Source organism: Opisthocomus hoazin, chromosome 7 (assembly GCF_030867145.1).
Source record: "Opisthocomus hoazin isolate bOpiHoa1 chromosome 7, bOpiHoa1.hap1, whole genome shotgun sequence".
Taxonomy (NCBI): domain Eukaryota; kingdom Metazoa; phylum Chordata; class Aves; order Opisthocomiformes; family Opisthocomidae; genus Opisthocomus; species Opisthocomus hoazin.
In genome coordinates this window covers 49,218,461-49,233,776 of record NC_134420.1, presented here as the reverse complement: position 1 = coordinate 49,233,776, position 15,316 = coordinate 49,218,461, and the positions used below count along the sequence as shown (strand labels likewise).

Here is a 15,316-nt window from a genome sequence, read left to right as displayed (position 1 = left end):
AATACAGATCTATTTATTTCATGCGCTTTTGTCTATTTCTCTTGCTTCTGGAAGTAAAGGAGGAAACCTAGGCATGCATCAGTTGTGAAATTCACTGGGGGATAGTTTTGACTGCAAGCCTCTGTGTTTAGAATATGAATGAATCGCGTAGGGAATTAAAAGAGGTGCTAGAAGCAGATTTGTCACAGGAGGAGAGAGTTTGGTTAATTATGGCAAAGGCAAATAAAAGTAAACCATACAGGCTTCTAATTTATTTTTCTTTCTTTTTCTAAAGTGCCCAATATCAGCCTGGATGTTTTGAAGCCCTCTTTTGCAGAAATTCTGCTAGAATCCCACATGGTTATGATCCGGGTAGGATATAATTAATTCTACATTATAATTTTCTTCCTCCTTTCTCTTCCATCAAAAAGAAATAGCATTTTCTGAGATATCTGGGTGATGGCTGCAAGCTAGGGCAGAATTTACATACCCCAGCAACCTACTTGAATTTATACTTAGAAAAAGGGGTGGTCTTACAACTAAATCTTCCAGAAGTTTGGAAGCCTTGGGCTTGATGGCTGGCTCTGCTGGTGGTGTAATCTACCTACAGCCTAATTATGTAATCCCTCCACTGCTGAAATTCGGTTCTGTAAAGTAGAGTTGAAAATTTTCCCTCCCCTGCTGGAAGGTTTTAAAGTTAAATTAATATTTGTGAGGCAGGAGGATATTACTGTGGTCAGAGACAGGAAAATTAGCTAAACAGACACTTAGGAGAACAATAAATGTTTGAACTGAAAATAGAAAACTTCTGATTTTTTTGAAATTCATCAAGAAGCTGTGTTTTCTGCTTTCCTCTTCGCTATTTATCCATGAATATTAAAAGAAAAAAGAAGCTGGATTTAATATTTTCAAGGTGACTGCTCTTGTGGTCTTTCCCCATGATTGTTCTTTGTGCTCTTGGCCACAGCCCTTCTGCTTCCATCTCTTCAGTCCTTCATCTGAAGAATGAGAAGTTACTGTTTTGAGAAGGGAGTTGAAGGTTTTATTTGCTACTGTTTGTAAAGCTCTTCTCAGATTCTTAAAAGGAAGAAGATACTCAAGCAAATTATTATTAATGCTAAACATTTCCATGGCAACTAGTGGTAATGGTATCTCAGGTAAGGAAGCACCTGCATGAGTTTCCATGGAAATAATCTTTCTGAGGCTTTTATTTCAGAGTGGAGGGAAACCTGTCGAAGTGCTCTCTTAATGAGCAAAGGTCTTGCTTATGCAACCTGTGTCCTCAGTGACATAAAAGCTGGAGAAGAGTAGTGAGAGAATACTCCTCTAATGGTACCCAAAGAACATTTTAATTTGTACAGTAATATTAAAAATTTCATTGTCCTCGTTGTGGCCATCGCCAGAAGATGATGTGCTTACATAGTCAGAAGACAGCCTTTACTCAGGAAGAGTATTCATGTATATTTGTGTACCCAGACATTTCTGGGCAGGCCTTGCAGCATAACCCTTGCTCATTTAAATTTTATATGGACTTACCTGTAGGGAAACAGCGGCCTCAAACCAAAGGACAATGAAGTTACATCCAAACCTTGGCACTGGCCCATCAACTACCAGGTATGTTGATCAATCCACCTTCCTTTCCGTTTTCAACTGCTTTTGCTGTGCTGCTTGAAGTGTAGCACCTCTTCATTGCATTAAAGATGTCAGCTTTATTTTGTAGCACCTGAGCTACATGGAAGGAAATTTGTCTCACCTTTGACACCGTGCAAAATACAAACTGGATTGATACAAACCCATTTTACTCCCTTCTGGTCTGTTTCCTCAGGGTCTGCGTTTTTCTGGTGTCAATGAGACCGATTATCGGGTTTATTTGCTGGGAAACCCGGTAAGTTGGAGTGGGAGGTTCCAAGCCAATGTCTTTAGCAAATTTTAGCTTACTCTTGCTTCTGCCAGTGACAGTGATTCTCTTCCTCTGCCTCCTTTTGGACTGTCTCTCCCATTATAGTCTTATGCTTGCATGTAGCTTTTCATTTTCTCTCACATGTGCATGTCCGGCCTAAAGTCCCCAATCTTTCTTTTTTTCCTGTGTAGGTGATCTGGTGGCTAAATCTGGTCACTATTGGGTTGTATCTTCTGATAGCAGTTTCCACTGCAGTGGCCCTGAAGAGAGGTGTGCAGCTGACAGCTGAACTCAAAGGTGAGGTCATTCTTCCTGTCATGCCTGCACTATAGAATCCCTGTTTCCTTATACAGGAAAGGTCATCTTGGAACTCCTGTATTAAAAAAACCCTTGTTTTATATTGTATTAAAACCCTGGGGGTTGAACAAAATACACTCAAGGCAGCTGTGTGTACAAAACGCTAAGCTATGTGGTGCTTTGGAAATGTAGCACGGAATAATGTGACTGTTAACAAAGGGTTACATACTAGAAATAATCACTCTGATGAACAAATCTCGCTTTTTGCGTGGCATACCATTCCTGATGAGTTGCCAAATTTCCTAAGCCTGTAAGACTTGATCAGAAATCCTCAAGTCAGCAAGGGCCCTGAGACACCTACTTAGCCAAAGAGAATTGCTCTGGAAGTGACTCTCAGGAAGGAGATATGATCAGTGTCTCCTTAAAAGTCTTATAGACTGGAGATTACAGAGCTCCTTTGCTGGAGGTTACAGAGTTGGTCTGGGTATAAGCTGGCATCTTAAGATGATCCAAATATGTGAGTCTCAGCAGGCTTTTGCTACCTTATTTTCTTGCCGGAGACAAGGTCTTGAATTAGTCGGTAGCTCACATGCCAGCTGTGCTTTGCAGGTGATCACCCAGCCTAGCATGGGAGTTGCTTATAAACTGCTCAAGAGCCAAGATGCTGGGCCACAGTTGCTCTTGGTTACATTGGTTACTGCAGCTCAGAAATGACCAGATGTGTAGCTGTTGGAAAGGCTATATTTGATCTGGGCATATCAGTAGGAGAAGGTCATAAAACCTATGTCAGGAGAACCTTCCTGATGCTGAGTTCTACTGGTCCCGTGGTTTTTACCTTGTTCTGCTTTGCAGGCTTCCAAGATGTTTTTTCTGGCAGAGACACTTACCCCGCCTATTACTGATAATAGGCTTCCTTTTCATAAATGCCTTTTGCAGAAACCTTAAAAGTGTATGGGTGGCTGGACTTTGTGTGCCAAGAGTGGGAAACCACTGAACTTGGGTTGCTGAGCAATGTCCACAAGGAAAAGAGTGGGAGCTTCAGATCTCAAATAGTTTAATAGTGAACAGCACAGATCTTCAACAAAAAAGCTGCAAGGAGCTACCTGTATTGGCTGTAAGGGAGACAGACCAGTTGGATCAATGCCCTGCTCTCAAGCTCTGCATGTGCTCTGTAGTACTGTGCTATGCACGGTGCTTTGAAATGAGAAATGTTTCCTGCTATTTAGGCAAAGCAAATGACAAATACAAGAGATGCAATGATCCTTTGTTATGTCCAATGACAAGGTGGCAGAGCTTTTCACAAACCCTAAGTCATACTTTGACCATTGCAGTTCACATTTTGTCAATCTCTTTGTGGGAAGTGGATTCTAAAATGTGATGAGAAACTATTCAATTACACAGTAAGTTATTGGCTAAGCTGCATGCGGACACCAGAACTCTCAGTCCCTTCCCCAGGCTCTGAAAGCTGGGCAATATTTCTTTCCAGGAAAGGCTGGCAAAGTGATCATCTGGATGGCTTGTAGTCTCGTTGCAGAGAATAAAAAGCATCAGAAACTGGAATGGCCTAACTGTCTGATGTACGTTCTGAGAAACTGCAGGTTTGGTCTTAACATAGAGCATGGTCAACCTCCTGCCCGTCCCTTGGGACTTATGTCTTTTTATAACTTTTGTCATAACTGTTCTCCTGAAAAATGTTTGTATATTTATAAAGGATGCAGCTAATGTTGCAGTGGATTGGAGCAATTTCAGACCAGTAAATGACTTCCTGCAAAGAGCATTCCTTTGGTGTTTACTTACTGTGATAAGGCTTGCAAATAGGAACTGTAGTTGAGTTTTTCTCTGCTGAAGTCTGTTTATTTGTGTTGCAGAACTGTCCAGAGTCGTGCTGTGTGGTGGAGGGCAGGTCATGCTGGGCTGGCTCCTTCATTACTTCCCTTTTTTTATGATGGGCCGAGTTCTCTACTTTCACCACTACTTTCCTGCCATGCTTTTTTCCAGCATGTTGACAGGTAAATACTAGAGTCTGGGAACAGAAAAGGCAGGGAAACAGGTAAAATTCTGTTAAATAGAATTTTTTTTTGACTAAACAGTTTGTTGTTTTTTTTTTATATATAGATTCCTGCTTGATTGTGCAAAGTGCTTGAAACCATTGACTAATTCAAAATGTTTTTCACAAAGTAGCTTGCAGTGCAAAATTGTCTTTTTTTGTTACCAACCTGAAGAGGCAGTCATGTCTAGTGCTTAGGGCATTTAATTTTAGAGATGTGATTCCTATTCTTTGCTGTGTCACTGTTCTTAAAAGTGCTTTTATACAAGTTACTTCCCTTCATTTGCTGCCCCCACTTTTCTATCATGTCTGTTTATAATTCAGTCTTAGTAGTTTTTCTTGCGATTTTTGTACCAACTTAGTTAGTGTACTGGGGCCCAGACCTCTTTTGCATTTATTCAGATGGAAAGGTAGGAAGAAAGAACCTTCTGCTGATACAAAACAATCCCTATAGTTCTGAAGATTACCAAGGTAAATGAATTTAAAAATTGAGAAGGTCTTCTGGTGTTAACCGAGCCCAGTCTATGGCTGAATGTAGCAACTCTGTTCTTTGGCCTCTGCATTGCTTCTGATTTCTACCTCGTCCTTGTGCTAGGAATCACCTGGGACACACTACTGAAGTTCTGTGCTGCTTTCTTGTCACCCAGCACTACAGCTAGAAAAGTATATGGAGGGGGGTTCTTGGCACTGGTTCTGCTCGTCATGTACAGGTGAGTGCTGAAAGCTGAACTGTTTCTCAATGTGTGACAGTCGCTGTCTCGATGGAAACCTTACTGCTTGTTAATTATCCTTAGCCTTTGTCTCTGCCTCGCTTCTCTGCTGAACTTGTCAGACATCATCAAACCCAATCCGAAACCCTCAAATTTGATTAGATTCAGCATCTGTGTCCCAGTAATGCATCATTAAACACCTTTTCATTGCAGGGAATCTTTCTTTTATCCTGGCACTCAGTGTGAATGCTCTATTCTCCTCCAAACCCACAGTTCAGTGGTGTCTGATTCCAGTCCCCATACTAGATGGTGCCAGATCCTTCAAATACAGGCAAATTCTTCATTGCTGTAGGTTTTCTCAGCTGGTTTTTCTCCAGAGCTGTTGCTTTTGAAGAGAAAATACCACCTGTGATAAAACTGTATACTATGTATGTATTGTGTTCAGCAGAGATTAGAAGGTCCCCAGTGGAGCTCAGAGCAATCCAAAAACAAAGGTTCCATAGGACATCTGTATGGACTAATCTGCTGCAATGTTCTTGAGACAGAAAACTGTGCAGTCCCTGATGGGCATTTGGTTTCTTTCCACAGCTTCTACCTCTTCCATCCTCTGTCCTATGGGATGATAGGACCCATGGCCTCCGACCCTAGCAGCCCCATGGCAGGCCTGCGGTGGATGGAGTCCTGGGAGTTCTAGAGCCTGCAAAGGGAGCCTGGGAACTGCAGATGAGAAGCATGAGCTCTGCTGCCTGTCAGGCTGGTTCTGGTGCTCTGGAGACATGTGACTGTAAAATGCCCTCTCTGGAGAGCTCTGGGTATAGTAGCCCTGTTGCTTTGGCATTTGTTTGCACTGCCTGCATTAGAAGATGCAGAGGATGACCATGAGAAGGTCTTCTTAAAAAGACTCATGTCCTGAATCCTTAGGTTATATTCCTGGACAACTGCCTGCTTAAATCTCAATTCTTTTGAGCAATATGTATCAGTCAAACAGCACTGGCATTCCAGCAGTCAGACCAGTACAAGTTAGAGGCTGTGTGTAGCTGCCTGTTCATGTGTGTGTGTCTTCCTTCTTGTAATCTAAGCACCATGACAGTTTGAGAGCCAGACAGCGCCTGAGACATTAGGACTTCTATCATGATTAACAGCCTTTTTTACGGCGAGGTTTTTGGAAGCTTCATGTAAGTATCTGGGGACCTCCATTTTACCCTGCCCTGGCTGTCTGCATTTTTTTGTTCTGACCCTGAATTTTTAGAACTTGACTGAAAGGGGTCTGCTTGAAATCCCCTGAGCCACTGTGCCTTGCCTGTCTCCCAGGCCCTCTGCAGACAGAGGAGATGGAGATTGTTTACCCCTGTATTCTGCCTTGCTTTCTGGTCACCTTTAATCATAACAATCACCTAGCAGGCCTGCGCTTGGAGCCAGACTGTTCTAGCTCAGCACTTGTACCTTCTTTGCAATTCTGTCTGAAACTGCTAAGGAAATTACAGTGGAAATAGCAGGTGATTTATTTTCTGCCCCGTTTTGCTGTGGAGACCAACTTCTTGGGGGTGTACTGGAGACTGAAAGGATAGCTTGGAGATGTTACAAACAGCTGTCATTCATCTTTTGATCCCAACTATTCCAGTGCCAGTACCTGTGCTTTTAGGGGGAAGGCTTCATCTTAATGAATGTGGCATCTGCAAAACTGGCTGTCAGTGTCACGGTATCCGCTCGATGTATTCCAGTATTGAGCAAGATCCCTCTCATAGATGGCTGAACATCAGATTACTATATCGAAGGACATTTGAGGCCAGGCAAAAATGCTTTGTCTGTTAAGCGTCAAGAGCTGTTGGATGTTGAATGCACCCCTTCCAAGAAAGTGGAATCCTATTTATCAGGTGCCTTTCTCCTGTGTTAGGTCTATTTTTGTAAATGTTCCTTTTATTCCATCTCCTGCTCTTCAGCTAATTTCAATTTCTTGTCACTGTTCAAGGTTGCTACCTTGTAGCATCCAACATGAATGACACTTAGACCCCAGCTGTGTTCCTGTCTCAAGAAGTAATGTTTGCAAAACTCTTTTGTGTATGTTTCAAGGAACTCAAGCCTTTCATTTCAGAGTTCTTGCTCTGCTTCTCAGCCTTGCATCAAAATTACAGGTACAAGGAGAGCAGCAGGTGAGTGTATCTATCTTTAAACATAAATTGTGCATTCATTTCTCTTAGCAAACCTTGAATTCAATTCCTACCACACAGAAGGGCTGCATTAGCGTATTTGTTCTGAGTGGGGGATTGAAACTCCAGTCAGAATTGCTTTCATTCCTCTCTTAAAGCGATTCATAGTGTTGTTCAGTAAGGCAGCTGCTTGCTATTGTAAGGCTCTGGCTTGGTATGTCACATCTCTCTCCAGAAGTTGACTCCTATAGACATTTAACTCATGGTATGGACCTATGCTTTTGATTCTAAAGGTTTTGAGTTAATCACCTACTGGTAATACATGGTGGGAAGTCATTGCACTAATCAGCTGCTGGGTTTGATGATTCTTTTCCACTTGCTATTGCAGGAAATGCTCCCACCTGCATGAGCCAGGCGTTTACAGAGGTGAAATATAGGCAAGAAAGATGAGGGAGAAGGCTGCAAACTTCTTCAGATCCTGCTGGATCTGACAGCAGCTGTGAATTCTTCACTGATGGCAACATGGCAGCTAGACAGTGCAGTGCTGCCTTAGCAGCAAGGTGATTCAGCATCTTCTCCTCTTGGTGAGATTATCGACTTAATGGCTTACTGTCCTTAATGTGAGCTTTCCCTAAGGTAGTCCTGTTGCAATGGGGAGGAGTTGCCAGAAGATCTGATAAAAGCCGTGATTTAAAGTGTAGGGCTTTTTCCAGCACATATGATTACACATTTGCCCTTAACACTAACAACAAAAAAGTCTAATAAACTTGTGTTTTGGAATGACAGTTTCTAATACTCTTTCATTCATCAACTTAAATCGGTGGGAAAGCAAAAGTCAACTCAGTAACCTCAGACACTTCAGTTATAAAGGGCTTGGCTTGTAGGAACTGCCTGAGGAAAATGAGGCGGTGTGTTCGTTGGCCAGGGTCCCTCTATCCTTTATTGCTAATAATCTTTTGGGTGGGGATTGGCAGAGTTTGGGGACTGGCCAGCTGAAGGTGGCAAATACCTTGGTCTCATCCCACCTTCCTCTGCACAAGCCCAGCTTCTGTTTCACTACAGACAGAGGTTCATTTTTCTTTAGGACTCCCATTTTAGAAATCCTCCGAGAGCACTTAATGAGCATTGGGATTAATCTGTTTCTTAGGCCTTGGGTGCTGGTAAGGGGATAGAGGCATACAATGAAAAAAAAATCTAGCTATTCCACAAGAGGGAGCAACTTCCAGCAGATTCTTTTTTTTTCTATTATTGTCGAGTTAAAAGTATTAAAAGGTCTACATTTGAAGACTAGAGGACATTTCATCTGTACCTTCTGGACTGCAAGGGTTGGGTTTTCAAGTAAATGTAAATTGACATTGCTCTGTTTTCTTTCAGTAGAAAAATACTGAAAAATTAGTTAGAATTTGACCTTCAGTATTTGCTTCTCAAAACAAAACCTGTCAGGCCATAGCTGGAAGATAACAGTAACCAATATTCTGTGAGGTCAATAAAATGCGATAATAGGGATTCCCTTACTGACTCTGACTTAAAATGCCTGAGTGGTGCAGACGTAAGGCAATGGGTGCAGGGCTCTCTTTGCTTTCTGAATGGAATTTGGGCTACTTCAGTTCAGTTTTCCCATTCGTGCTTGTGGAATGAGTTCATGTTCATTTTCAGGATTGTTTATTAGTCCTCTTCGCCAGTCATGTGGAAAGTAGCTAATGGTGCTTTCCGCGGCCAGAAGATGCTGTTCTCTGGAGCAGCTGCTCTCTTTGAACTTTGCTTGACAGGGCTTCTTTTATCACTGGCGAAACATTTCATCAAACTGTGACTGTGGATTCAACTGACAAAAAGCTGCAGCCTGCCAGGTTCCCTGCTTCAAATTCTTTTTTATGTGTACACTCTATTTTCACCTCTTCAGTCTTTTGAAGATAGGTAGAAGGCCTCTAGGCTCATCTAGCTACATCTTAGACAATCTGTTCATCCTAAAAGGTTTCTGTTAACGGTTGCTTCTGGACACGTATGTGCGCATGCCTGTTCTAGCAGCGGGCACTGTCCCGTTTCCAGGAACTGGACTACTCGTGCTCTAAGACACAGATGTGGCTGTGAGGAGGATTTGAATGGACATTCCTGTGCCAAGGTTGCCTTTGGTCTGGGTGAAGGACTTCTGTGTCATGCACTGCTTACCAGCATTACTCACAGCCCTGTAGGTGGGAGAGCCACCACCACTCTCTTGTCTGCAGAGTTTCTTTTTGCTTCTTGTTTGAAAGGGCTTGTCCATGCACAAAGGGCGTGGACAGGATCTACCTTTTTACATCTTCCTCCTTCCTTCTGCTTCTTCAAGTATGACCAAAGTATAGGACTTCGCTTCTCTTTATTCTCTTCCAGTTTTTGGGCTGTGCATCCATTTCTTACGGGTGCCAGAGTGAGAGGTAGGACAAGACACTTCAGCATCCCAAGTGGATGAATACCTGTCACATGCACAGAGAGTAAAACCAGAACCTGTTACGGAAAGGCAAACAAATGTGTTATTTGACAGTTCCCTCCTGTGTCCCTGTGAGAATCTTTTTCAAGGGACTTGAGAGTGAACCAGCTGTCAGCATGGAAACACAGGCATTTACCTGGAATTTGCCATTGCCATGCTTAGCAGCTTCCCTTCCAGAGGCCGTGCCTGTTTTAGTTACCCTCGGGGCTGGCACTCTGTGCACAAGTACCATTGTAACACCATTTCCTTCTCTCAGGATTGCGCCTGCAACGTGAAAATCTCCTTAGCAGTGCCCTGTGCCTCCAACAGCTGGGGAATATAGGTAAGATTTTGTTTTTTCCCCCTCCCCTTTACAGCAAGTGACCCCTCTTGGGGCCAGGTGAGGCCCCCACACATTGGCAAGAGTGTGTCACGAAAACAAAAATGTGCGGACTGTTAGAACATCATATGGCCGTTTCCTGCTGGGAAAGGAAGGCTGAGGATAGGAACACCACCTCCATAGCACCCTTGCTGTCTTTGGGGGGCTGTGGGCTGCAAGCAGTCAAGACTGAAAATTGTCTCTGTCTTCTTTAAAGTACTGAGACCTTGGTTGCATGGTTGGCTATGAGTTGTTTTACTTTTTAAACTCCCTTACGCTCTTTATTTGAATGTCAAGGGCTATGATTGTCACAAATAATAACTGAGGTAGGGGACATACTAGCACAGAAACCACTCGTGCTGAATTTATAATTGGTCCTAAAGCTTTGCTAAGTGAGTTTATTGTGTTTTACAAGATGCACTGTTTAGAGCCATCCTTGGAGAACTTGCCCCTGACTGAGCAAGAGTTTGGAGCAGTAGTGAGAGGGGTTCTTCTGTATTTCTGTCCTATATTTGGAACCTTTCTTACTAATGCTTTTTGTGTGCGCACGTGCGTGCATCTGTCCACGGACTGAATGTCTTCTAAGTCTTTGAAGGTGTAATTTCTGCACCATACGTGTTCCCCTGAGCTATAAATGTATTTTGTACAGAAAATCATGGCAAATGAAGTAGAATTTGGAATTTAATTGTATAATAAATACCTCTTCTTTCAAGCATTCTCTTTGTGTCTTGATCTTGGGGTGGGTTTTTTCCACTTTCCTCTCTCCTTCACATGCATGCTTAAAGTAGCAACATGATCATTAAACCGACCCATTGGAGAGCAGGACCTACGACAACGGTATTCTGCTTCAGCTTTTAGCATACAAATGTTACTGGACTGCAGTTCTAGGAGGTCAGGTTTTACTGCAGCCCAAGCGATGTGCTGGTAAGCACAGCAGGAAGTGAAACTGGTACATCTGGATGACAAGAAAGTACTGTCTGTTGAAGTGGATGTATTTCTCCACGTTAAATTGTAAATATGTATAGTATGTCAGGTTTAATGGGTGTATTCATCAGGCTTCTGGTAGGTCACCTATGAACACTTCGCTTGACAGATCAAGTGCTTTATTCAGGAACCCAACATTCTTCTGTAAGTCATTCTTGTGTTGAGTGTGTAGTGTCCATAACATCATACTGATGCACAATTTTGTACAAAGGAGGCCCTTGCTATGAACTAAATGCAAGAGTCTGTGATAAAACTGGAATGCTGTGAATCCGAATCTGGCTCTATGCCAGGCTGTAGTGACAGGGCAGCATATACTTTTGAGTGCAGAGTAACAAGGGGGTGTCATCCTTGAGGTGGAACTAGGTGGGGAAAAGCAAAATACAGCCTTCTTATTTGGGGCTACACATTGATGCCCAGATCAGCGCTGGAGAGCCAACCGGTCTGTTTAGACCTATTCCAAGAGCTGCTAAAGTAAAGCCAGGACAGCTGGAAACTGGACTATGGCCCGCACAAGGGGATGCAATAAACTTAACGGATGGTTACTGAAAAGCCTTTTGACATCTTGTATTGATTCAGAAAGTGCAAGTTGGACATTGGATATTGCCTGCTCAGGGCTACCCTTCTGGAAGGAAGGACTGCTGGTACAGAAGCTGTGCTAAGAGTGTAGGGAGACAACCATAAGGAAAAGGCATGAAGTATTGTTTAGAAAATGCTGATAATACCTGAAGTAAAACTTTACTTCTCATTACCTTCTAAAGGAAGAATGGCTTCTTTCTGCAGGTAAGTGATCTCACGTGCGTGGACACTGGTGACTGGTTCCATTTTTTGAACCTGCCAGGTTTCTAGGCATTGTCCCGCTTACATGTTCCTCAACAAGAGGCTTTTTTATAACCTAGTGTTTTAATACAGAGTTTGTACTCTGTCCTCAAGCTGCTGCTTAATCTTCTTTTCGCTAACCAAATAGAAACTTTCAATGCAAGTTGCTTTCTCTAGCCCTCAAATGTCCCGTGCCTCTTTTCTCATTTTCTTTGGTTTCCCAAACTGTACGCTGTCTTCCAACATCAGTCTCCCCAGTTCCATATGCTGAAAAAAAATATTCATCTCTCCTACCACCGCTTCCTGGCTTACATCCCAGGACTGTGGTTGTTGTATGCTTTGGAGTTGTTTTCTAATACACCATCTCGAATTCTGTAGCTCTGGCCCGTGTAATGCCTGCTCTGAAAATAGGAAGTTTGTGGTTTATCTGAGTGGGCATAGTCTCCCAAGTGCTATGATTGCTGTAAATTGCTTTGTTTGTGTTTACCATTCTTGCAGTCATTGTTTTATCTCCAGATTTCATCCGAAGCTAGTCATCCTGCAGTCTTGCAGCTGGCAAAAGGTAGCTTTCAGGCTTCATACATCTGATCTTTTCTTTTTTTTTTTTCCCCACCATGTATTTTAGGATGAGGTAGTTCTGAAGTACCTGGTTTTCTCCATTGACCAGAAAGGGAGTTTAGGTTACTTGCCTGCATGAAGGAATCTGTGTTGAGTCAGCTGAGTCCCCCCTGGAAGTGTGCTGATCCCTTGGAATGCTTTAGGGACCGTAACTACTTGGTTACAAGTTGGAGAAGGAAACTAGCTGAGAAGCAGGGAGGAGTTGGCTGAGATGAGAATGCGAACATGCGTAAGATGATATATCTTTATTAAAGCTTTCTGAACTGTGTGAGAACAGCCAAATAAGGCCAGTGCAGCTGAAGAAAGCGAACTTAAACAATTTAGTAACTTCCAGGCAAAATCCCATTGGAAGCAAGTCTGAAGAGAGAGATTTGAATAAAGGACCCCAAGAGCACGAGCACCAACTATGCCAGTGCCAAGCAAGGCCAGGAAGAGCCAAAGATGAGAAGCTGAGTAACAAGTTCTTAACTGACTTTAAATACAAGAGAGAAGCATCCAGAAAGTGAGAACTCAAATTGCTAAGGGCTGCTGTGAAAGTTGTGTGGAGGGGGAAAGCCCAAATGCTGCTTCGCAAAATGGAGATATAATGAGGAATATCAATGTTAATGAAAAACTGTTAAGACATAAGTAGTAAAAGATGGATCAAGAATTAGACCACTACTTGGCAGAGATGGAAAGGCATGAACTGATGGATCACCCAAAGTCGTACACCCATCTTCAAATGCTTTTGTAATAAACTCCCTACTGGGTTTTTCATTATTTTCTCTGTGCTGTTTTTTTAATAGGCTAGTTTCCTCCTTACTTAATCATCCTGTTTGGCCTTTTTGAGTATTGCCACATTTTATACTCCATACGTCTGCTGAAATGTCTTTGTTTCAAGCATTATTAAAAAAAAAAATTAATAATAAGTGGGTTGGAGATACCCTCTGGCAGCTTTTACCGGGCTCATGGGTGCAAGCTATCTGTGCCTGCTGATTTTAAGTCTTTATTGCTAACAGTTGCTTTTTAACATCCTATTTAGTTACTAATGGATTGGAAAGTGCTTTATGATGTGGCGTTAAGTACATCATTCTCCTCAAGACAGAGCCACAATATTTATTCAACACTTCGGCATTTTTGCCTGACTCTGGAGTTTGCAGGTGCAAAACTGCTCACTGAAATAGAAAGCATTTTTGACAGAGCCCCAGAAGTGGCATGACTTAGGTGAGGAGGAGAAGACCTCAAGCAGAAAAGGAATTCCACACATAGAAGCAGTAACACATGGGGTTTGCTTTGAGATCAGATGGCTGAGTGAAAAGCTGGAAGGTTGTGATGCTAGCAAAGCCTTGCCATCAAGGAATGGTGCAATTAAGTGCAAAATCTTTGTTTTAATAAATCGCAGCAAAGATACTGTTCTCAGAGACAACCGCTGTTGTCAAATGATTGTAGGAGATGCCCTGGTCAATAGTGTCAATTCAAATTGCAAGAAGGAGGGAAAGAACAGACAGAGCTGAGATCAGAGGGAGGACAAGCAATGAGCACTTGAGAAATCTGCACCAGCAGCGCTTCTGGAACAAGGCAAATCCAGTGGGGAAACTACAGAGGAGGCTCCACAGGGAGTAAAGCATCCTTTCACCAAGCTTTTGCCATGATGTACCAGCAGCTGAAGGATGATCCAGTCCAGCAGCATAAGGACAGCCGGAGGAAGATCCAAGCCCCTGTGCACCGTCCCTAGGTAGGACAGGAGCCAGGTAACTGTGCTGACACAGTGCTTGCCAAGTTGCCAGGCGTATTAGCTATAGCACAGTGTTGAGCTAATGAGGCTGGAGAGCTTTGGGACCACGGCTGCTTGCATCCCACCAACTTGGAGTGCGCACACCTCTGTAGTTGTGTCTTAGGATCAAATTCAGCTTTCAGTCAAGACTGACATGGTAGGTAGACTTTTTGAACTCACTTTGGTAGAGTGGCTTAAAAAAGGCAGAGGTTGCTTCTTGAAAGATCACACCTGGTGGTGGGGGTAGCAGCTGGTGGATTATTGCTGTGCTAGAGAGCACAAGGTGAATAACAACCGAGGTAAAGTCTGAGCATCTGTAAGTGCCAGACTTGGTCCAACAGCCCCCTAAGTCAAAAGTACTCAGGCTAGCAGTGCTCTGTGTGGTCCACTTAGTGCATAAAGCGGGGAGAGAAGCCAATCAGCCTTGGATTCACCTGCCTGTAAAAAAAAACTTTCCACAGCTGGCCCTGGGAGATCCAAGATGAACATAGGGATGTCTAGGAGCAAACTGAAGTCAAAAGATGCGTTTTCATTTTATTTTGCTATTGAATCCTCTCCCACACATTGTTCCTCCTCCCTCTGCCTATCTCTCTCCCCTTAGCCCAAATCCCCAAGGATGGCAGTGCTGCCCTGCTCTCCCCGTGGGCACAGTGGCAGCCAGCAAGCTCTCCAGCTGGGGCAAGATTATTCCCTCCTGCATCTCTTTCGCTTCTTGTTGCATAACTGCATTTGGTAACTTGCTTTGCTATGGAGGTGTGCTGCGTCATGGCCTGAGGGGAAAGCTTGAGAAGACTGCTGGGAACTTGGATGACTTTTGCTCCCACCTGAGGATGAGGATGGGAGTCTGGGTAAAAGAGGTCTGTGGTTTTCAGACTGGGGGCATGGGTGAAGTAAGCAGATTAGCCAAGCCCAGGAGTACATCTCCGAGGTGAGCAGCGAGCCTGAGGCAGTTAGATCAGAGTGGCATTATCCATGAGGACTCACAGATGTAGAATTGGAAATGAGCAAGGGTCCAAAGAGAGATTTGGGTTTGTTCATACAGCAGCTGGGACAAAAACTGACAGTGGCACAGCAGCACGTGTAAAACAGCCATCCTTGGGCCAGGCTGATACGGTTTTCCTTTGGGAGGTGTCTTGGTTTCGGCTGCCGCCGGCAACAAAAGTGCCACGTGGCCGCCCCTCCCCCCGCCAGCATGTGGAGGAGAATGAAAAGGAAGAGGTAGAAACCGGTGGGTCGGGATAAG

General features: G+C 43.5%; 1 protein-coding gene across 4 annotated transcripts in view; it reads left to right on the top strand.

Moving 5' to 3' along the window:
- The window catches only part of POMT2 (protein O-mannosyltransferase 2), a 29,635-nt gene extending 19,060 nt beyond the window's left edge, over positions 1-10,575 (top strand). For 2 of the 4 annotated variants that reach the window (XM_075425946.1, XM_075425947.1), the window contains exons 15-21: positions 275-351; positions 1,522-1,593; positions 1,805-1,864; positions 2,071-2,176; positions 4,045-4,185; positions 4,819-4,933; positions 5,522-10,575. In XM_075425946.1, coding sequence (XP_075282061.1) covers positions 275-351; positions 1,522-1,593; positions 1,805-1,864; positions 2,071-2,176; positions 4,045-4,185; positions 4,819-4,933; positions 5,522-5,627 — 677 coding nt within the window. In that variant the 3' untranslated portion in view covers positions 5,628-10,575. The remainder of the gene's footprint in view (positions 1-274; positions 352-1,521; positions 1,594-1,804; positions 1,865-2,070; positions 2,177-4,044; positions 4,186-4,818; positions 4,934-5,521) is intronic. The other 2 variants (XR_012764503.1, XR_012764502.1) reach the window with 2 other exon arrangements.
- Positions 10,576-15,316: the final 4,741 nt, after the last annotated feature.